The 23,291-nt window shown below is 30.8% G+C and overlaps 3 protein-coding genes across 7 annotated transcripts; 2 read left to right on the plus strand and 1 right to left on the minus strand.

Moving 5' to 3' along the window:
* The first annotated feature begins 5,999 nt into the window (after positions 1-5,999).
* On the plus strand, positions 6,000-11,540 carry LOC106779491 (zinc finger CCCH domain-containing protein 16). The gene is made up of 10 exons (XM_014667607.2): positions 6,000-6,223; positions 6,566-6,818; positions 7,025-7,110; positions 7,702-7,797; positions 8,402-8,495; positions 8,742-8,959; positions 9,773-9,828; positions 9,950-10,097; positions 11,000-11,072; positions 11,242-11,540. Exons 1-10 carry the CDS (start codon positions 6,189-6,191, stop codon positions 11,278-11,280), a joined length of 1,098 nt encoding a protein of 365 aa, XP_014523093.1. The 5' UTR covers positions 6,000-6,188; the 3' UTR covers positions 11,281-11,540.
* A 269-nt stretch (positions 11,541-11,809) lies between these two features.
* LOC106779387 (uncharacterized sugar kinase slr0537) lies at positions 11,810-16,037 on the minus strand. Of its 2 annotated transcripts, XM_022777324.1 has the most exons (6): positions 15,546-16,037; positions 14,806-15,068; positions 13,655-13,772; positions 12,965-13,173; positions 12,227-12,474; positions 11,810-12,134 (listed from the first exon to the last, which is right to left on the minus strand). In XM_022777324.1, the coding sequence occupies exons 1-6, from the start codon at positions 15,873-15,875 to the stop codon at positions 12,094-12,096; spliced, it is 1,209 nt and encodes a 402-aa protein (XP_022633045.1). In that variant the 5' UTR covers positions 15,876-16,037; the 3' UTR covers positions 11,810-12,093. The 2 variants fall into 2 exon arrangements, with proteins under 2 accessions (XP_022633045.1, XP_014522975.1); XM_014667489.2 differs by having other exon boundaries at positions 11,810-12,474; positions 15,546-16,036.
* Positions 16,038-17,583: 1,546 nt separating this feature from the next.
* On the plus strand, positions 17,584-22,788 carry LOC106779568. Of its 4 annotated transcripts, none has more exons than XM_014667705.2 (6): positions 17,584-17,714; positions 17,788-18,197; positions 18,782-18,999; positions 19,369-19,467; positions 19,861-19,934; positions 20,903-21,242. In XM_014667705.2, exons 2-6 carry the CDS (start codon positions 17,909-17,911, stop codon positions 21,126-21,128), a joined length of 906 nt encoding a protein of 301 aa, XP_014523191.1. In that variant the 5' UTR covers positions 17,584-17,714; positions 17,788-17,908; the 3' UTR covers positions 21,129-21,242. The 4 variants fall into 4 exon arrangements, 3 of the variants coding, with proteins under 3 accessions (XP_014523191.1, XP_014523200.1, XP_014523183.1); XR_002666705.1 differs by adding an exon at positions 22,441-22,553 and having other exon boundaries at positions 17,663-18,197; positions 20,903-21,193; XM_014667714.2 differs by lacking the exon at positions 20,903-21,242 and adding an exon at positions 22,441-22,788 and having other exon boundaries at positions 17,659-18,197.
* Positions 22,789-23,291: the final 503 nt, after the last annotated feature.

Consider the following 23,291-nt stretch of genomic DNA (forward strand, 5'->3'; position numbering starts at 1 on the left):
ATATGTCCGTGTTTCAGTTTTTTTTAATTTGAAATCGTCTAATCACATTTTGATATGTGTGTAATGTCAAAATAATATCAAAAATTGATGGTCAAATATCATTTTTCAAATAAGAAGATATGTTTCAAAATTATTTTGAGAGAGAGTAAAAAGGTAAACTGGTTATAAAAATAAATTTTTATATTTTTATTATTAAAAAAGGATAATATTAAATAAATATAAAAAAATTATGTGTAAAAAAATCATTTTTCAAAAAAAGTAAGTACACAACTTGTAACATAGTTCTTTATTTCTTTGAATTCTTTTGTTTTCGATAAGGTAACACATTTTTATATTAATTCAACACATAATATAAAAATAAAACATCATAAGAAAATAAATTTTTGCATGTTTTAAAAAAATATCATAAAAAATAAGAAATAATAATAACAAATAAGTGTAAAAAAATTTATGTGTGTTAGAAATATATTTGACACAGTTTCTTTTTAATACAATAAAAGAATTATAATTTTATTATAAAAACTTGAATTACATTAATTATATCTCAACTGTGTTAAGAGATAAATATATGTTTAGTCTTTAATAATTATATATGTGTTAACTTCCTGTTTTTACACTGTAAATTTAGAATTTTTAATAATATTTTCAATGTTAATTACATAGTTAACCTTTATTTTAATAAATACATGTGACAATTAATAAAAAAAGTTATTTACTTTAATTACTAATAAATTTAAATAAAATTTAAAAAAGTTAAAATTTCCATTTTAAGAAACGAGCATAGGTTTTTTATATATATATTTCTTCTAGATGGATTCACTACTTTGAGATATTCTCTTATCAAAATAGCAGATGCCCGTATATCAACTGCTTCGATATACATCCATTGGTTCATAAAGCGACACGTGGAGAATATTACAACTTTTACGATTCACCACTGAAGAAAAATCAAAAGATTTTTTCTAAAGTGAGATTGAATTTAAAAAGGTAAAATGTATATTTAAAAGGTTTTGCCTATGATACCTTTAAATGAAAGAGAATATATCCACCAAATTAAATTACTAAAATCATATGTCTTAAATGAGCTTTAACTGGAATATGTCTTTAGTTCATTAAATAATTTTAAAAAATATATTCTTTAAATATTCTTTAAATTCTTATTTATATTATATTTCTTTTCCAAAAAGTATTATTTAAATATTAAATTTCTTGAATTTAACTATTTTAAACCTTTGTACTGGATTTAGTAAAAACAGAAAACAAAAAAAGAACATACATTATTGCAATAACTTAGCTTTATATGTATCTAACTTGGTATTAGTGTGTTGAAAATCACATTTAAATATCATTTCTAAATATTAGGTAGAAATTGAAGATTAATAGTTTAATGATATTGAAGTTTAATTTCCTAAAATTTGTTCTTACCTTGTGTTATGTCACATTAGATTTACTTAAAAGAATATGCGTGAAAAAATTAAATTACGTTGTTTATGGGTAAATGCGTGGAATTATTGAAATAGTTGACTTTTTTTTTACCAACCAATTCATAAGATTAATCATTTGTAATCATTTATCGCGTATGAATTGTTGTGAATATACGTCTCATATTTGAAATATTGATGGTGAGAATATTTAATTTTTTTAAATATTTTTCCAATTCATAACTATTATCAAATATAAGTTATTGTAAAGAGAATAGTATGAGTAATACCTAAACGATGAAAAAACTGTGTTTGAATGGAATATGGTAAGATAAAATTGAAAATGATGAAGATTATTGGGATGAAATATAAAATATAATCATATATAATATATAATATATAATCAATTATTTTATTTCTTTATTGTTTTTGAGTTTGTATGTAATAATATTATTAAAGGATTGTATATCTACTGATTTAAATAATCTTATCAACAAGTTGAAAATCATGAACATATATTTTTTAACTCGAGGGAATATTAAAAAAAAATACAATTAGATATTATGGTTATTGGTGATTTTTAAATTTGATATAATCTTGCACAATTAACTTTTTTATAATGTTTATATCCACACATATATTTATTATCTAATTTGAGAAAATATTAGAAATAAAATATAATCAGGTATTACATGTTAGTTAATTTTAAACTAATTTGTTTATAAATCAAAGATAGAAAAAAATGTTATAATTAAATATGATTAATTCATTAAAAGCAAATAACTTTGCTTCCTTTTGGTTCAATTGAAGATTGGTGGACATTGAATCCTATGTATTGGTCGGTGAAATGGTTCTTCTATTCATCTTTTTAAAAATAACATTGAAGATTTTTGTGCAAAAATATATTACAATCCTCGATATTAAATGTATTAATAATGTTTCTAGTTGAATTCGAAAACTTTGTTTATTAGAAAATTCAATTATGATTATTACAAATTATAAATAAATAAATACTTGATAATTGGTTAATGGTAGTCTAACATGATTTAGTTGTTCACTTAGTAAGTTAATTTAATCCGATTTATTTATCCGTGAATTAAAAAAATTCAAACTCGACTCATTGGTGAGTTAAACCGGTTGACTTACTAGTTCGTTCAAAGATAAATGTTTTTTTCAATACCAAAAAAATATCAATTTTTTTTCTAATTCAAATTTAAATGAATTTCATTCCAAAATAATGTTGAATTCCAAAAACAATTCAAAATAAATAAAAAATATAACACAATCCAAAATCGTCTTAAATTCTAAATATAATAAAAAATAAGCACAAAAAATAAAATCACCACAAACTCAATTCAGATGAATTGGATTCTCAGTGAACTTGACTCAAAATTGACCCATATCAAAATTTTAATTTTTTTTAACCCAATCCAACCTGAACCAATAATAAATCATATTAACTTACAAAACTCCAACCCATTTTCACAGTATTAATTAAAAAGAAAATGAAACTATGAAAGTAAAAATGGTGCGAAAGTTATGAATATTATGATAATTACTATCTATCTTGACACATGATCGATAGGTCACTACCTTCTTTTTTGACAATTTACTACCAATAATAAGATAGAAAGAAATGAGTTGAGTTTATAATTATTTTAGCAAAGAGGTGCTGAATTTGTTTGGCCTTACATTGGTTTGATACTTGACTTCAAAAACCAAAAAGTAAACACAATAAAATTAATAAATTTGTTGAAGCATTTGAAAGGAAGTCCTTTTGATGATGATGATGTAATCCATCTACACCAAGAAATACAGCACATCTACCTTTATATGCAATCAAACAGTAATGCCGAATTAGATAAGAACATTATCTTAAACCATTAAACAACTTTATTCAATTTCCACTCTTTCTGCATAAGAAAATATTAATGGTGAAAATAGGGATGACAACGGGTTGGGTCGGGCATGGATAGTGTCTATCCACAACCCGACCCGTCAGATAAAAACGTATCCGCCATCCGACTCGTTACCCGCTTAGAAAATATACGCGGTATTTTAAAAATTCGTGGGTATCCCCAGTATCTGCGGATATCCGCAAAAAAAAAAAAATTATATTTTTTAAAATAAAATTTAAATAAAATTACAAAATATATATATATATATATATATAGTATAAATTAAATTAATTATAAATTAAAATTTAATTTTAATTAATTTTAATCTAATAAAATATAATTTTATTTTATTTTTAATTAAATTTAATTAAAAATATATATAAATTAATTTTTTTATTTATTTTTTGCGGGTAGCGGGTACTCGCGAGTCGGATAGTATACTGCCCGTACCCAACCCATTTAGAAGCGGGTATCACGGGTAGTAAATATCCACAAGTTGTAACTACTCGTCGCAGGTTTTACCCGCAGATATCCATACCCGCAGATTTTTTTATCATCCTTAGGTGAAAAGCTTATTGTTGAAATTATTTTTTTATTATAGTTGATGTAATATATTTTACATATTTATCTTATCACTTTAAAGAATGAGAGGGATATATGATAATGGAGAACAACATAGAATAGATGTGGGTTTGAGTATCTATCCTTATTTCAAAGTAAAACTTCATTTACTTTTCACATGGATATGAACCTCTTGTTTTATTTTTAATCCCGTCAAAATTGGTATAGATTTACAATTTCTTTATAATTACAAACATTAATTCAATATTTGTTTACACACAATAAAAAATTATCAGTAAAATATAATATTATTAAATATTCAATGTAATAAGATACGTTTTTCTTTTTCAATGTTAAGTATAAAAAAAAAATTATAATTCCATAAACGTAAAATGCTATTGAATGAATGTCAAATGCTTATAAAAAATAAAAATATAAAATGCATGTATCATAAATAAGTTGTTAAACTATATTGGAAGAAAATTAACATAAATTTGTTTATTCATCTAATAAATTATGAATATTTTAATAATTTAAAATAACAGTTAACACTGTTGTTATGTTAAATTAAAAAAAAATAAATATTATTTATTCTTGTATTCTTATTATTCAATTTAGACGATAGAAGGATTCAAATAATGAATAATATATTTAGGATTAAAAAGTGAATTATAAGTTTAATTCAATTTTACAAGTTTTACATCTATTATAAATTTTACATTATTATAAATAATAACAATGATAAATATAACAGTCAATGTAAATATCATTTTATAAGTTGATTTGACAAAGTTGAATTAAATTTGAAATTTTATTTCTTTTTTTAAATTATAGTTTATTTTAATGGATTTTAATGTCTCTTAAGTTTCTATCAAAATCTCTATTAATTATAGTCTCATGCTTTAAATTTTATATATTTTGAAAATACAATTTATAATATATATATATGAATGCAAATATTTTCCATCAACAGCAATATTTTATTAACTTTTTTTTACCATTTTTTAAAGTTTTTTATTATAATAATTAACTACTAATTATATAAATTCAAAAATTAATATTTTTAAATACAATAATGTTAAAAAACATTTTAATAATTTACACGTTTAATTTATTTATTTATCAAATTATATATGTTAATATTTTAATTTTCAATTATTATCACTTTGGTTCTTGAATAATTAAATGAACATTTTGATTTATTATTATAAAAAAATAAATAATTTATTTTCACCGTATTACAATAAATATATAATTAAGTTACAAAAATAAAACATTAGGAAGTAAACCAATTGACTAATCCACATTAACTTGTAATAGATTAATTCTAATTACAAAATTTTTAACTTATTAGAAGTGGTGAGACATGTTATCTCCCTTTAACACCCAACTAAAAATGTGATATTAATTAATTTCTACAACGTGCCTCCAATTATTTCACATTCCTTTGTTTTCTCATCAATAATTTTGCTTCTTGATAAATCAAAACCCTAATTGTGCCTAACTTAGTTGAAAACATCAACAATGATAGGATTAATTTAAAAATGTGATACTCGTGAAATTAACAGTTCTCTGTTTTATACATTAACGTTTCTTAAGGAAAAATTGTTATTTTATATTCAATGTTTTAAAATTGTATTTTTTTTATTATACTTTTAATTTCATTTTATTACGTATTGAAATTGTTTTAAAAACGAAAAGAGTAATAAATTATTATATTTCGAATTATGTAATTTAGCATATAAATTTTATATTTCAGAATTACATTTTGAAATGTATTTTTTATTTTATATTTTAGAATGTATAATTCAAAATATAATTTTTTTTATTTTGAAATATAAATCTAAAATATAATTTTTGTATTCTGAATTGTATAATTTTAAGATAGTGTAATTTGCATTTTTTTATTCTGAAATATACTGTCTGGAATAAATAAAAATCTATGCTGGTTGTATATTTTGGAATACACTATCAGATTACACGTATTGAAAAGAAAAAAATTTATGGGGGTGCATACTGAGATTATGGATGTGCAAAAAGAAATATCTGTCCCAAAGTCAATACGAAGGCCCAAAACTTCAGCTTTTAGGTCCAAAATGCAGGGTTTTTAGTCGAAAAAACCGATTTTTGAACGAGGAAAACTTGTGATTTTCATCTGTTATTTGTTTTTGCAAGTTTCAACCATAGAGTGGAAAGAGAAGTGAATGAGAAATTGAATTTCCATGAGCAATTGATTTTAGCAAAGTCGAAGAAAGGGTTTGTTTTGTTTGGAATTGTTAACATTTGACAGTGTCATAGCTCTAAAACGATGAGAGATATTTGTCGAAACTTCCAGCGAGGCAGGTTATTGTTCTTCATCTTCTTCATTGATTTACTTGCACTTTCAATTTTCGATGATTCATTAAGATACTGTTGTGATGTTGTTTCTGTGTAATTACCATGCGCAATTATTTCTTTTCATTTTTCAATGTTTGTGTGCATATCTTGCGGGGGCGTGATTGGACTTTGGATTTTCAGCTACTGGTAGTATATAACTGTGTAAATCTGAGCATTTACGTGTTGTATCACAGTAGTAATCTATGTGATCAGATATGCTTTTAGATTATTAATGTTGAATTTATTCGTCCGTTTGCGTCATCAGAAGTTTTGAGAATGAGTTTTAAGTTGCCATAGTTCATGTTTCAGCTGCCAATATGGAGAAAGGTGCAGATATTTACATGTCAACAACCAACAGAGAAAACCTAACGTTCAAGGGTTTGGAGGACAAAACGGTTCTCACCAACAGAAAAGTACAAATCCCTTTGGATTTGGGTCTGGTTCTGGCTCTGGCTTTGGGTCACAACAACAACAGAAGTCTAATCCTTTTGGTTTTGGCACGCAGAACAGTTCCCAGTTAAATGGGGGGCCTCGTTCTGAGTATAAACCGAACCAATACAAGGTTCTCATTCTTTTCCTGTGTTTATACATGATGAAAATGTTTATTTTTATATTGTTAGGCATTATAATAAATTACTACGACATTGAAGCTTTTTGATATTTGTGGACTATTTTTGAGGGCTCTCGATGCAATGTCTGCTTCATCTTCACTTTTAGTAAAATAATCTGATGTTTGCTTTTAGTATTGATCATTTACGTCTGAAGCAGCCTTTTGAAAACAAATGGAATCGACAGTCGTCCAAACCCCAGAATGGTGGGAAATCTGACAACAATCCCCAACCAGTAGATCATAAGTGAGTATTTATCAACCCACTCTCTGTCTCATGAATCATGGATATTTTTCTTGATGTTGTATCAACTCAACACAAGGGACAAGGATGTGCATGACTGCCACCTGTTGGACATGCGCCCTTGTACTTCAGAATGAGAAACATAAAAAGAAGAGGTCTAAATAAATGTCTACAAAATGCATAAACACTGACTAATGGTGCTTTAAAGTACCAAACAAACTCTAATTTTTTATTGGATCACTGGAGGGCTTTGTTTTTGATCAATTTTGAGGATGCAAAATTTTTGTTGCCTAGGCGCTATTGCATTTTCTTTTTGGCCAAAGTTTACAATCCTCTGCATGTTTATCTTTAAAGAATTTGCCGTTTGTTATAAACAAACAAGCAAAGGAAAATTGAGTACCATTTTATTGCTTTTGTTGGGTTATGTGATTTCTTTTGGAGAATACCTGATCATCTTTAGTACTTTTCTTGCTATCTAGTTAATCTTTTTCTATAAAAGAGGGTCTCTATTGTATTTTTTCCTCGTGCCTTATTTATCTATTGTATTTTGCATAATATTATTGATATACTTTACTTGGTTGATGTAATAAAAAGATGCACAGATCCTGAGAACTGCAAGCGCCAGATTGCAGAAGATTTCGAGAAAGAGAAACCAATTTGGATACTTACATGCTACAGTCATTGCAAAGGGTATAATTCTCATACATGATGGTTTGAAAACATTAATCGAACTTTTTACTGTAAATATATTTTTTAATCATGTACAACTCCATCTCCCAATGCAGACAAAAAATTCCATTTTCCTTGAAACCCGTGTAACTGAGCTACGTTGATTGTTGACTATTTTTTCAATTCATCCAATGCAACACTGATAAATTAACCAGTAATCATTAAACGCTTCCTCATCCTATCTTTAAAAACATTCTTTTCAAAGCTACTGTCCATATGATTAGCAAGATCTTAACAGGAACGTTTTCCTTATGCATTAAAGAGCTTCAGATGATTGGGTTTCATATGGAAGGTTCACATGCATGAGTTCACTTATTATTTAATTTTCCGTAAACTGCAGTTGAATCTTCTTTAGTTACTAATGAGTTAGGCCAGCGTCCACCTGGATTACACCTGGTAGATAAACCTGAAAACATTTCCTCAAGAAATTTGCAGTTAAAACGATAATACTGGAAAAAGAGATCCTGGTGTACTTGTCACTCTTGAAAGAGAAATTGCTTTAAAGACTCCTAACCAGTGCTCTAATAAGAAAACTAAGTATAGATTTTGATCTCCTTTGCTGCAGTGCTCCTTGTGACATTGTTGGTGATATTAGCTTTGAAGAATTGCGGGCATCAGCTTATGAGGATGCTAAGCGTGGGATGAGCTTGCAATCAATAGTAAGAAATCTGACGTAACATGCCTTTAGCCCCTTTCTCTCTCCTCTCCCCTGCACATTTTTGGAAGATACCCTATTCTGTATCTAGTTGTAACTGCTTTAGTTTTCTTTAATGACATTTCACTTTGACAATTTGTATTAAAGAAGAGCGTCTTTTACTGTGTCTTTTGTGTTGACATTTATAATTACAAGGTTACAGTTGTGCTCAAATGTATTCTGTGTCTAACCTGAAAATATGACATTGCAGATTGAGAAAGAGAGAAGTATACTGAAATCCAAGATGCTTGAGTTTGAGAAACTACTTTCTGAACCTTACCAAAAACCAATAAATTCTTCTCTTGACGGTCAAAGACCCCAATCCATGGGAGCCAATACAAATCCGTCAGGAACATCTCAAAGTAATGGTCCTTTGTCAGTCTCAAGCTTTAGCCAACTGGGTACTTCAATGAACATGGGTTTTGGAAGGTAAGAGTTACTGGCTAGAAAATATTTTCCTCATTTTTGGTTGCTTGGTGTTGGAAAACAACAAGAGAAAATCCACAATAAACTACTTGAGAGTTGAATGAGCTCCACTGGAGTGTGGTTTGTACCGTATAAGGTATTGGTGAGCCTTGATAGTTTGTCTAATTTGCATTAGACCTCTACTAACACCCTTTCTTCTAGAACTCCAGTCCACTGTGTATTCTTGTTTAGGATTGTGTTGTAATTGCCAAGAGAATGGAGAAATGCACAAGAGCTTTTATTATTGTCGTATAACGTTACAGTTTTTGTAGATGCTGTTTCAGGCTAGTTGGATATCAGTTTTTAAGGGCACTAGAATGACCTAGGTCGTGAAAATTTGGTTTCTGTAAACTTTTCAATAGTGGCTGTTAGAATAATTACTAGGTCTACTTATGTTAGTGTAGTTAGAAGGACTAAAATAGGGAATAGTATGTTGGATTATCTCTAATTATTGTACCTAGCAGTCTAGGACAGTTCCTTGACCTTCCATCTCTCTATTGTATCAACTCTTTATCAATATAAATAGTAGAACATGAGAAGGGTCCTTTGAGCCCTCAAGAATATATTTTATCAGTTTTAATCTCAAGTTATGTGGTTACATTGGTATTACTTGTGGAATTTGGTATGAGATGTGGTTGGTATAGAATGGATAAGATGCAGGCCTGCAATCATTGCTTCCCATGCATTGATTATTCTTCATCTTGTACTTTCCTTGTCATACTCAGCTAATAATTTTTTTTCTTGCTTTTGGTCTAATCTGTTTGGAACTATTGTTAGGCCATCTACACCACCAACAAACACTCTGGCACAGCCTAGTTTCTTTGGAATTGGAGGTATATGGTTGGTGTATTTTTTAGTGTTATGACTATATATGTCTTTTGTTTTTCTTGCTCATATATGTCTGACTATCAGTGCTATAATAAATACTGGGGAACTCTTTGGCATTCAATACAGGAAACCTAAACAGCAGTGGCTCCTTCGGTGTTCAAAGCAACCCCCATTCTACACCAGTGGATTTGACAATATTTCCGGGTTCAACTCAGCAAACACCAGCCACATTCAATAACTCCGGTTTTCAAACAACATCAGATGTCCTGTTGTCGTAAGTTCATAGCACATCAAAAAGTCCTGAAAAGCAGTTGCCACAATTTAATCACTTGATGATCTCATTCATTGAAAAATAGTTAAACTGTTTTACCATATTTCAGGGTACATTGTTTTAGAGCATGTGGAATTAATAAATGACACAGATTGATTATAATCTGGCGAGTCAATGATTATTGTTTTCATTGAAAACTTTTCAGCTTAGTTATGCATTTTCAGTTTTTAAAACAATTGAGCTTGAAAATTTCAATTTTATCCATATTGGATTATTATTCCGTTTGATTTAATAAAGTAGCAGCAGTAATTTTTTGTGACAAGACTCCCATAATGCTTTCTAATTTTTAATTTTGAAATGATTATGATAAACTTTGTGATTTAAGTAAAACTATTCAATATTTCATTTGGCAATATACCTCGTACTTTTATAACTATTTTTATGAAGAGATGGATAAAAAGTCTCTGAGCTTTTGGGTTCAGCAAAGGACTAAGAAACAAAAAAGGTAAGAAATGATGAACGTACCAAGCACCCTCAATTTCCTCAGGAGCTCACTACAACTATTCTATTTTTTCTTAAAACAGACCAAGTTGCATCTATTGTAATTGTTATAATTTTGATAAAGCTCACCGCATAACCCAATGATCAAATATATTTTGTTAAGCCATATGTAAGAGTTTGTAGATTAGAAAGGTTGTAATGCCAGTATAAGTGCTTGTAGCGGTTGGATCTTCCTTTATTTTTATGAAACAATGCTCCAATTTATACTAGTATGAGTCTTCTCGGAAACTTCACCTTTATTCATGCATTGGTTGTGTCTGTATAGGAATTGAAGAATTTTTTCTTCGAATGCAAATTACAAAGACTTCTGATTGAATTTTTATGGCCGTTCTTTATTCTTGCAGAAATAAGTTACAACCGGAAAACGTGACAGGAGATGTCAGTATTTGGTTAAAAGAGAAATGGAATCTAGGAGAGGTAATAGTCTTCTGCTTTACTCTAACGGAAAAAACTTGTCTCCAAGACATTTTGTCTCCATTTCTATAAGCAGGACAAAATCCTCCTTTGAACAGTTAGATTGATAAGTGCTTGATGTGCTAACATTTGTTCTTTTTCATTTTGTTTTTGCATTGTGTCTGTTTGGCAGATTCCAGAAGAAGCTCCTCCTGATTCATTCGTACGGTAGACATTAGTAAAATGGCATCTGAAACAAAGGAACCAATACTGCATTACCACTCAGCAAGATTTTGGTTTCGTGGTTGAACTAAAAAGATCAATAGCATATTTTAGGTCAATATTTGGTATTCATTTGATCGGATTCCACTCTTTTAATGCCTGAGTATGCCATTATGTATGTAAGAAACCTACTACGCAATACTTTTTTTTTTCTGGCAGTAATTACGCCTTTTTCAAATGAAAAAACAAGCCAGATGTTTTTCTTTTACAGCGCAGGAGTCTCAAGCTAACACATGATTAATTACAATTTATTGCAATCATAAAATCAAGAAACAAACGTTTTGTCTCGTAAAAATCACCACTGACGGTAAAACATTAATGATGGACAAAAATGTAACCAAAAATCTGTCTTCTCTATCTGCGGAAAATTGATCATTAAATAAGAACAACACCTTTCGTAACCAACTTTAGATAACGCATACATCTACCAAATTCAATGTCACTCTCAATAATCACGGTGATAAATTATGGATGTAACAGACAAAAATAATTATGACGATGGTGATATAACATATCTATGTACCTTGATACTTGATAACGATGAAGACTGGAAGAAGGACCCGAGTAACTAAATTGCTAACAGAGCTAATCTTTTTACAATTGAGTATTTACAGGGCTATTCTTTTGAAACATACTGATCAAAGGAATACAATAAATTCGTGAAAAAAAAATTATAATTAAATTTCATAGTGCCAACTTTGATTAGACGCTGGAAATATGATCAGTGCCAACCGAAGAGGAATCGAGTTGAAATTCGAAAGATTCAGCCAATTTGACTGCATCTGAAATTCTCAGGCGTGTTCCCTGTTGTCCAACAACAGTAGAAGCAACATTAGCTGCTAATGTGCCTATACCTCTCAAATCTGATATGCCTCTTAAAAGACCATATAGAATACCAGATGCATATGCATCACCAGCACCACAAGTATCCACTGGAACACATGGAGAAGGAGGGATATATACGGCTTCTCCTTTTACACCTATGTAAGAGCCTCTAGGACCATCTGTAACGGATACCAGAGGAACAAAGTGGCTCAGATACCTTGCAGCTGAAGCAGCACTTTCCTTTGCTTCAAAGTTACAAAGAGCTCTGGCCTCATCACCATTTGCAAAGACTAAATCAACACTGTTCCCAATAATTTCCCTGATGAATGGAAAAATACACCAGTTATAAAAGCATACAACGTGTGATCTAACACCTGCAACAAATATCATATTATGAACCAATTTCACTTTTGGTTAATTGAATTTAAGTGGCTCCTACAGGTTTGATGATGCAATCTGCGTAATTGAATTCGATTCCCCTTGGTTAGCAATTACCACACACATATTCAGAAGTATTGCCTCACATCACTCTCAGAGTTTGCTAGATTGCTTTAGTAATTCCTATATTTCACAAGCTTAAGACAAATTACAAAATTAGATGAGTTGGGAGATAATTTAGATTTGTTCACAGCGTAATTAACTGAAAACAGAACAAGCACATGGAATTTACAATAAAAACAAATTAATCATATCTACCTTGTTGCACAAAGTTATGCTTTAGGTTAATAAAATTGTTATTGAAGCCAGGATTAATGGTACGGAAATTACATGATATAAAGTATTATATAAAGATTAAGTGATGGTCTTACCAAAAATCATCAAAGTGTCTCTCAATGCAGGAAACATCTGAAGCTGTTATTGCAACCAAGGCACCATTCCTCCGAGCATTTTCACATGCTTTAGTTATTGTTTTAATAGTATCAGGAAGTTCAAATAAATACCCTTCAACAATAAGTATGTTGGTCTTGGAAACTGCACTAGCCAAGGATGCATCATAGTTAACAGTTGAAGATGTGCCCTGACAACAGAATACCAAAATATTTTTAGCAACTTCACCATTTGCAGTAGCAAATAATACAGAGATTAAATTTGGACAATAAAGGTAAAAGAATAACCACTGTGCTTTTTATAATAAGCAAGGAAGTATTACTTGAAGAATAGACAATAATATATATCATAAATACTGTGCATGCTCATTGCGTATTAGTTGATAAACTTACATATTTCTTCAATATATGCAATTAATACAAATTATAGAATTGAACTTCACAATAGAACTCAAATAAACTTTTGAGCAACTCATGTAATTGCCTGATGCAAATAGTCAATTATAAATTTAAATGTGCATTAGTTAGAAGTGGGGGAGGGGTGCATAATAAACACTGTATAAATTGCTATTGATATATTTACTTATAAACATCTTGCTATAGAATCCTCAAATTGCAAGAAGGACGCGGCAGATGTGTCTATCTTAGTATCCATTTTGTAGCATACTGAACCTGATATGCAAGCATTGTTCGCTGGGCATCTGGAGTTGTGAGAACTATAACTGTTCCAGTAGTCCCATCCTTGATAGGCTCGGAAAGAAATTGCACATTTGCTCGGCGCAATTTTTCCCTGTAGAATTAAAAGAAAATATAAACAAACAATACAAATAACTTCATCAAATCTCACTTGCCAAAACAAAAACTGGTGGAATCATTAAATAACAAAATTATGTGTGGAAATGCGTACACAGTAAAATGGTGTTATGTGTGCAACTACACTGCAAGTTTTGGATGAAAAATGAATACTTCACAGTAATAGAATATTTAATATACAGGGATAAAAAATATAAATTTTTTCATGGTTGATTCCATATACAATGCCTCTTCCCCGGTATTATCTTTTAAGCTATCATTGTGATCTACTTGTGGGCTATCCTTAGAAAGTACAAAATATGGATGCATATTCAGATACCAAAATCCAGCGAAAGGAACACCTCTGACTTGAGGAAGAACAAAAACATAGTTACCAATCCTGAATCGTGATTGAGAGCACCTGACTCCAAAACTACTACATAGGATAGTGTATGGTTCAATTACTACCATTATGATATGACCACTATTGTGAGATTCTTATTACTATTATTAGTGTTAGTTCTATTATATGCCCAGAACATAAAAATAAAAACACATACACACGTCCCAATTCCTCTGAAACCCAAACTCCCTTCGGCAGCTAGCCAAATGCTGCACTTAGCAAATGAAACAGAAGCTTCACACATGGCACAGATCACAGATGGAGGTGTGGGAGGTTGGCAGTGATAAGGAAGGTCACAGAGACTGTCTGGAAACAGCACAGGGATGGGGGCCAGAGGGCGTCACAGATTCACAGATAGGAAGGAGAAGAAATGCAGCCACATTGAAAGGATAGAGATAGAGGAACTCAGACACAGGTGTGGCACTATTACACTGCAGTTCACCCTTTTTCGGGACACAAATGGCCATGATGGACACAATAGTGAAATGCTGCACAACAGCAAGGGGCCACTCCACACAACAACAATGGTGCTTTTGCACGCTCCTAACTACACTGACGATAAGGCAAAATGCACTATCCAGAAATGGAGTGAAAGTATGTTAAAACAGTGAAAGTAATAAAGACAAACCTGTAGAAACCCCCCAACAGATCACTCCCTACACTACCGGTCATTGCCACACTTACAGCAGGAACTTTGAGGGAGCGACTTCCAAGCCTTGCAAGGGCAACTAAGGTATTAGAGAGAGATCCACCTGCCGCAGCTTTATAGCTACACCCATCCATAGCCTGTAAAACTCTACCTCTTTCCTCATGATTTACCACTTTCCGTGTTCCCTTCTCCAACCCCAAATTCTTCAGAAAATTATCATCGACCATGCCAGAGAAGTCCACCTACAAGAATTTCCAACAAAACGCCTTCATAGTTGTTCTCTCGGAGAAAAAGGAAAGAGAAGTGTCCATAGCAGCAAGACGATGAAAGTATAAACCATATGAGCAAAACTAAAACTTTGTACGTTCTTTTGCTGTTATTTTTTAATCAGAATTGAAGTTTGACTTGGTAATGACTTTAATACAAACATTGATTATTAAGATGACTTGTAACACTAACACTAATAATGATTACGCATATTATATCTTAAAACCCCAATTCTGACTCCTCAACATACTGAAAACACAAAGGATTAGCATCTAAATGTAATTCTAAAATGCTAGCAGTTTGAACCATTTCTGACAAGGGAACAAAAAACCCAGAGCATACACGAAACAATTCTTAAATACAAGAACATTATATATACAGGGTGTGCAAATTCGTGCGAGTTTAACAGCAATTGTGATGAATAAATGGAGCAGGAAAGAAAAGGGAATCACCATGGCTTGACCGAGACCCAAGACATCCCATCTTTCGGGCAAAACTAAGGAGCTAAGAGTCTCTTGGCCTTCTTCTTCTTCTTCGTCATCGCAGCTAGCCTTCATGGGTCGCTCGTCTTCTTCAACACCACTGTCATATTGAGCACCATCGGGGACTCCAGGCCCACATCGGGCGGAAAATGAAGCGTTCCTTCGGCAGCATAGAATAAATTGGGGAGTTGGGGCATTTGAGAATTTTGGGAGACAAAGGAGAGAAAGGTGTGGTGTAGGAAAGAAAAGAGAGGAGGAGAGATGAGGTGAAGAGTAGACAGGAAGCAAAGAGAGAGACATGGAAAATGATTTTGGTTACTTTGTTCTGTGTCTAATCTCTGAAGAGAGGAAGAGAGAGACACAAACACAAAGGAACCAAGGTTTGGATGTGGTGGTAATGTTAAGGAAGAGAGACACGACACAAAGATAAGGAGAAGAAACTAACCAAACCAAAAGAAGGAAGAAAGAGAGGAAGTGGAGAACTCAAATTACCGAACCGTCCTCAACTTCGTAACTTCCTACAGATTCTAGAATCTCCAGGTCCCACATAACATCTCTCTATTTTTTTCCAAATATAAAGACTTAACTAATGATATATAATGAATTAATTAGTTATTTAATTTTGTTTTATTTTATTTAAAAAATTAATTGAATTTTATTTTTGTAAAGAATTTAATGTGATTTTTTGTTAAATTAAAGATGTGATATACTAAAAATTTGGATTTTTGTCAAAATTTAGATATTTTATACGTCAAGATCATTAGAGTTTTAAGAGTTTTAAGTTAACATATGATATAGATTTTGATTAAATTTTTACATTTGGCATTTTCAAATAGTATTGATTTTATGTTGTGTTTGTTCAAATAGATGTATTGTTTGTGAAGAAAGGAGAAAGAACTATGTAGATGATTGTTTCAACAAATTTAAACTAATTTAGTATGATAATAGATATGTGAGAGACATTAAAACTTTTGTCTTCTCATAAATGAAGATATTATGATGGAAAGAAAGTTATCATACTTTTATATTTGTGCTTATAACTTTGTGAATAATTAATAATAAAATAAATAATAATAATAATAACAACAACATTAATAATAATAATAATAATAATAATATCAATTATGTTAATACTATTAATGATAAATAAAAATTTGAATTATTTTCTTTTTTAATTTTTAAAGTAATTTTTAATTAATATTAAAAAAAATATATCAAACAATATAAACACATTAAATATTATCATGTGGTTAAAAGCATTAAATAAACTTATTAACATTTGATTAAAAAGATTAAATATACATGATTTTAAAATTGACAAAAAAATTTGAATCAAAATTTTCAATATAAACTAATTTCAATTTTCATAAAAATTTTAAAATAAAAATATATTTAACCCTAACAATAATTTATAATAGTAACAGTTATATTTTATTTTATGTAATTTTAGTCATGATTGTAAAATTATAATTTAACCATTTAATTTATTAAAATTTTTTTATCCATCACATTTATCAAATCATTTACAAATTTTTTTCACAAAACTTACTTTCAAATTTCTTTATATTAACTATTCCATTCCTTAAAAAAAAAACAATTTTACTAAATTCATCCATCAAGTCTCTCAAACCCACTATTAGAAACATATACTTAAAGAGGACATTATTTTTTTTTTCTACAAAAATATAAATTTAACTGTGTCAAAAACAAATACTTTTAATTAAATTAAATACTTTAACATAATAATTAAATTTCCAAGTAAACCATAAAAATCACAATAATAATAGTATGAAATAATTACTTTATTTATTTAATATTTAGAGATGACAGAGTGAGACGGACCAAACAAGCAGTCCCACAAACCCGTTAGAAAAACCCGAGACGAACTGACATTTTAAACCCATTCAACACCTAATCGGGTTAAACTCTGCTTTGTCATCCTATATTTATTTCTTTAATTATAATTTTAAACTTCTTTAATTTTACAAGTTTGCTATCCATAATATAAAATAAAATAAACTTGGCGAGTTTAAATATAAATTGCTACTTAATGAAAATTAAAAGTTTCTGTTATACAAATTTACTCTTCAAAATATTTGAACAAAGGGGCGAAAAATGACTGCTGGAAACGAAAATAGAGTGAGCAAACAGTTCCCAATTCGTTTTGACCTCTCATCACGAACCCTAACTCGGAATTTGATTCTGATCGCAGGGATCTGAAACGACGAGGTTTTAATATGATCCACTGGATTACTGGCTCCGTTGTTGAAAGGCGAGTATGAATTAATATCGATATTGAGAAATTCGTCTTGTCTGAGCGAAGCAAAACGGAGATGTACCTGAAGAAGCCGTTGTGGAGTGAAACAACAGAGAAAGGGGACGGAAGTGCAACGATAGAGGATGACGGTGTTGTGAGCGAAGTCGGAAAGTCGCTGCAGCAGCAGAGAGTGTATAGAGAAGTCACTCTCGCCCTCAGAACGGGGCTCAGAGATGCACGTGCTGAATTCTCCTTTCTCCGTGTTCGAGCTCTCCGTTCCATTCTCAAGTTCCTCCGTTCCGTTGCGGAGGCTGAATCAACAATTGACCTCTTTAATCAAACCCAATGCGTTCCCCAACTCCAAGGTCTGTTTTATTCAGTTAAACATTATTTTTTAAATATGCAATAAAATATGAAAGCAAACTGTCTTTGATCCATGTATTAGTTTATGTACTAGTGTTTATATACTAACAGACAAATCAGTATCAGATACATTTTATCTAGATTTTGGCTCCTGGAAGGTAGTTAATGATACAAAAATATCTTCTCCTATATGTTCAATAATTTCAGCTTAAGAAGTTTAGACTGAAAATCTGGATCGCCTATAACAGTAATCTAATCAACCCTCCTGTGCAAGATGTGTGAAAAGTAATTCCATGATCTAGAATATAACTCTTCATGTAACTGATTCCCGACTCAACCCAAATCAGTATCAAACAGATATTACCTAGATTTTGGTTACTAAATGGTAGTTTATGACACAAAAATATCTTGTCTGATATAACCAGCAATTTTAACTAAACTTTAGGTTGAAAATCTTAATCGTTTACGTAGTAGTAATATTAATAGTAATAATAATAATAATGATGATGATGATAATAATAATGATGGTGATGATGATAATCTTATCAATACGTGTTTGTTCAATAACATGTGGTTGGGTTTGCAGTGGTTCCGGTTTTGTTTCAGCACTCGCTCAAAGAGAGTGGGGATGATTACAATGAGAGTAAGGTAGGTGACTTGAGCCATATATTTGGTGTGGAACCAATGAAGGTGACGAGTCCATCTACTGATGCTGAAGTTGCGCTTGCTCTTAGAGTCTTGGAAGGGTGTTGTTTGCTTCATCCAGAGAGTACAATACTTGCCCATCAAAACAATGCCATTCAGGTCACTTTCATTGCTTTAGAAATTTTCATGTTTTCCATTTCTGTGGCTATGGATATTGTGACAAGTGACTTTTCCATACAAGTTTTATGGACTTTTACTTCAGTATTTTCAGTTCTCTAATATATTAAAAAGAATGGAATGTCAAATAAAAACCTTTTCTCGAATGAAATCCAAATGCAAAATGAAGTTTTTATCCTTTTCCTTTGATTTAAGCATGGCACTGCAATTGTACGCAAACAAAGTGCGATTCATGAATAGCACACGTGCACAAGACAATCCTTCTCTCTCCCACCGAGGCCTCCAATCTTAAAAAGGATATGAACATTTAGATACTGAGTTATATATTTAAAAATTTCTGTACTTTTGTAGGTTTTAATGAATATATTATCCACTCGTGGAGTATTGGAGCAAGGTGCCTGCTTAGATGCTTTAATCTCGTTGATGGTGGATTCATCATCCAATCAAATGGTAGCCTGACACTCTTCACAGCAGTTACAAATATGTATCACTTTTCTATAATTTGAGAATTAAAATCTTGTTTATTTTGTCTTCAATTTTTTAAGAACTGAGTTGTTGCTTCAACAGTATTTGTTTTTACGTGAGGAAAAGTTGCAAAATAATTTATCAGCTGTCATTGCCAATAAAGAGGGAAAAGAGTTGTGCTTCAGGAATTTATGCCATCGTTTTCTCTTCCATTCTTTTCCAATTTTTAAAAGCTTTTGATATCTGAGAGTCTTCGCTTGGCTGATAGGATTTACTGATTGATGTTCCACTGGATGTTTAGCAGAGTTTTCTGCTAAAGAATGTTTCTTTTGTTATTCGTTTTTTTTTAATATATTTCTCTTGATAATTACTTATCAGGATTTCGAGAAATGTAATGGTATTATGGAAGTTGCTGACCTTCTAAGAGACAAACAAGTGGATGAAAATCTCAGGTACTGCTTCTTCATAGTCTTGTTCATTTTAGTGCTGTGTTGTTTGATAGGCCATGCTTGTTAGTTAGTCCTCATTTCTTCAAGCTATTAGGTAGAGATTTGATACATGCTATCAGAACAAGGCATCCACATTTGTAATTTAGTGACCTTCGATCATATAACATATATCTTATTTCATTTGGTAAATGCAAATAATATATTCTGAGTAGACATGACATGTCCAAATTTGATGGAGTAGAGCAGTAAGGCAGTTAGAACGCAAGCCTGTGGCATAGAACAGATGAAGGGAGAAACTTCTAAGTAAAATTTCTGTCTTTAACACCATGGAAATGGCACAAACCTTGATCAAAAGGGATTAACTATCCATCGAACTTCCAAAATATCAGACTTAGTTAGAAAGTATACCAATTGAGTATTTGAAAAACAGCTCAGGCATGTTACTCGAAACTCCTAAACTATCTCACTAGGAGGAAGAGGTGACTGTTTACAGAGAACTATTGCATATCTTATTAAGTATAACCCTGTCGAAATAAGACATCCTAAACATTTCAAAACAACTGAAATTTAGGAAGAAAGGTCGCCAATAAGAAATTGGGAAACACATTTATATGAAAACTCCTGAAGTATCTAAAGTCCAAGTGCAGGCATCTCTGGAGTATTAAATATATGGAAGGAAACAAAAATGAAGAATGCCATGCAAATATGTTACTCGCAGTACATCAGAAGTCTTTTTCTTCTCTTCTGACTGCTTAGTTTTTATGAAGGAATTTCTGTAAATTAGAATGCACTGTAGATTTGTAAACCTTGAAGTATTTTAGCCTGTTGGGCCATACTTTTACCAAGGAAAGGGATGAAAAGTTGTTTGGTTTTTTTCATGTTTCAGTATTTTGTTTGTCATGTGGTGGCTCGCAAGCTCGAGGTAACTCAAATAAAATAATTAAAATAATGAAGGAGATCTTGTATCTTAGGTTAAAATGTGGAGAGTTTTTGCTGCTTCTCATTGGACATGTGAATGGAAGAGATTCGCCTCCTTTGGCAACTATACATGAAGATACAAGGCGTCTTCTGGGGGAGAAATCAGCCTCCTTGATATGGGCAGCCAGTCAGTTTGGCTCAACACTGGATCCAGAGCAGAGACTAACAGCCCTCCAGATCCAGGCTCGAAGGGTCCTTGAATCGTTAGACTTGTACTGAATGTTAAGGATAACACCTACGATTTTAGGCAAATGAGAATGTGCTCCTTGTTGTTTCCAAGTTTTGTATGTATATTCTCCTTTTTTATTGCAATGGTAATTGTTTTTACAATGTGGTTAAGCTTTTGATATACCTTTAAGTTTTATGATTTTCTTCTACAGCAACTAACCAATGAAGGAAAAAAAGGGTGGGAATTAAGCTAAATTATTAATATCTTATTATTATTTCCGAACAAAATTTATACATGATTTTCAAGTGGATGAAAATCTCAGGTACTTCTTTACTCCAGTCTTGTTCGGTTTATTGCTGTATTCTATAGGCCGTGCTTGTTAGTCCTGTAAAATTGTGTTGCTTTACTTTCTTATTCTTCAAGCTATTTGGTAGAGTTTGTTCTATGGTATCAGAATAGAGCATCGAAATTTCTAATTTAGTGAGCTTCGATCATATAACATTTATCTTATTTTATTTCTTAAATGTAAAGAATATTTTGAGTGGCCATCACATGTCAGAATTTGTTGGAGTAGAGCAGTTCGACAGTTAGAAAGCAAGCCTGTGGCGTAGAAGAGAAGAAGGGAGAAACTTGTAAGTAAAATTCCTGTCCTTAACACTGGAAATGCCACAACCCTTGATCAGAATTATCAATCTAACTTCCACAATATCAGACTTAGTTAGCAAAGTATATACCTGTAAATCAGGCAGACAAATTGAGTGTTCGGAAAACTGCACAAGAGCATGTCACTAAAATCTGCCAATCTCATAAGGAGGAAGAGGTGACTATTACTTACAGAGCATTTATGGCACAAAGATATTTTGTGGAAAGGGTTTTGTGGGGCCTTCTCACAAGTAACCAGCACTATAGTATATCCTGTTAAGGATATCCCTGTACAAGTAAAACATCCTTAACATTTCTAAACAATTGAAACTCAAGTATAAGGTTTGCCAATAAGAAATTGGGAAACACATTTACTGATGAAAACTCTTGAAGGATCTCAAGTCCAAGTGCAGGCATCTCCTGAGTATTAAACATATGGAAGGAAACAAGAAATCAAGAATGCCATGCAAATATGTTACCCCACGGCACATTAGAAGTATTTTTCTTCTCTTTTGACTGCTTAGTTTATCCAAAGGAGTTTCTGTAAGTTAGAATGCACTGTAAATTTGTAAACCTTGAAGTATCTAAGCTTGTTGTGCCATACTTTTCCGTGGAAAGCGATGAAAAGTTGTTTGGTTTTTAATCATGTTTGAAGTTTGTGATGTGGTGGCTCTAAGCAAGAGGTAACTCAATTAAAATAATGGAGATTTTTTATCTTAGGTTAAAATGTGGAGAGTTTTTGCTGCTACTCACTGGACATGTGAATGGTAGAGATTCGGCTCCTTTGGCAAGTATACATGAAGATACAAGGCGTCTTCTGGGTGAGAAAACAGCCTCGTTGATATGGGCAGCCAGTCAGTTTGACCCAACACTAGGACCTGAGGAGAGACTAACATTCCTCCAGAACCAGGCTCGCAGGGTCCTTGAATCATTAGACTTGGACTGAATGTTAAGGATAACACCTTCAATTTTAGGGAATTGGGAATTTTCTCCTTTTTGTTTCCAAGTTTATTATGTATATTCTCATTATTTTTGTATTGCAATAATAATTATTTGTACATTGTGGTTCTTTTTTGTAAGTTTTATGATTTTCTTATACAGCAATTAATCTCATGAAGGAAGAAAGGGTACGAATTATGCTATTGACTTAATTAAGTTTTAAGTATTTTATAAATTTAGTATTTTCAATTGATTTTCATTTACAAAATTCAGATAAAATATTTAAAATAATCAATTATTACATTAATTTTTATACATTGTTTTATATTTTATTTTCTACTATAAAATTGATTTTAAAAAAATTAAATAATTTATTAGAAATAAAAGTTTAATTATTTATTATAGATAATATATGATCACTCTTTTTACACAAATTTATTTATTTATTTAATCTATTTTAAACTTTAACATATTATATTATATCTAATCATCATAAAAAAATTTAATAATAATTTAAATTAACATATACACAATACTTTTATAATTTATTATTATTTATTACTTTAATTATTATTATTATTATTCTAGTTTAAAACATAACATATAAAACTAATCAACTCTATAAAAAATTT

This window comes from Vigna radiata, chromosome 2 (genome assembly GCF_000741045.1).
Source record: "Vigna radiata var. radiata cultivar VC1973A chromosome 2, Vradiata_ver6, whole genome shotgun sequence".
Taxonomy (NCBI): Eukaryota; Viridiplantae; Streptophyta; class Magnoliopsida; order Fabales; family Fabaceae; genus Vigna; species Vigna radiata.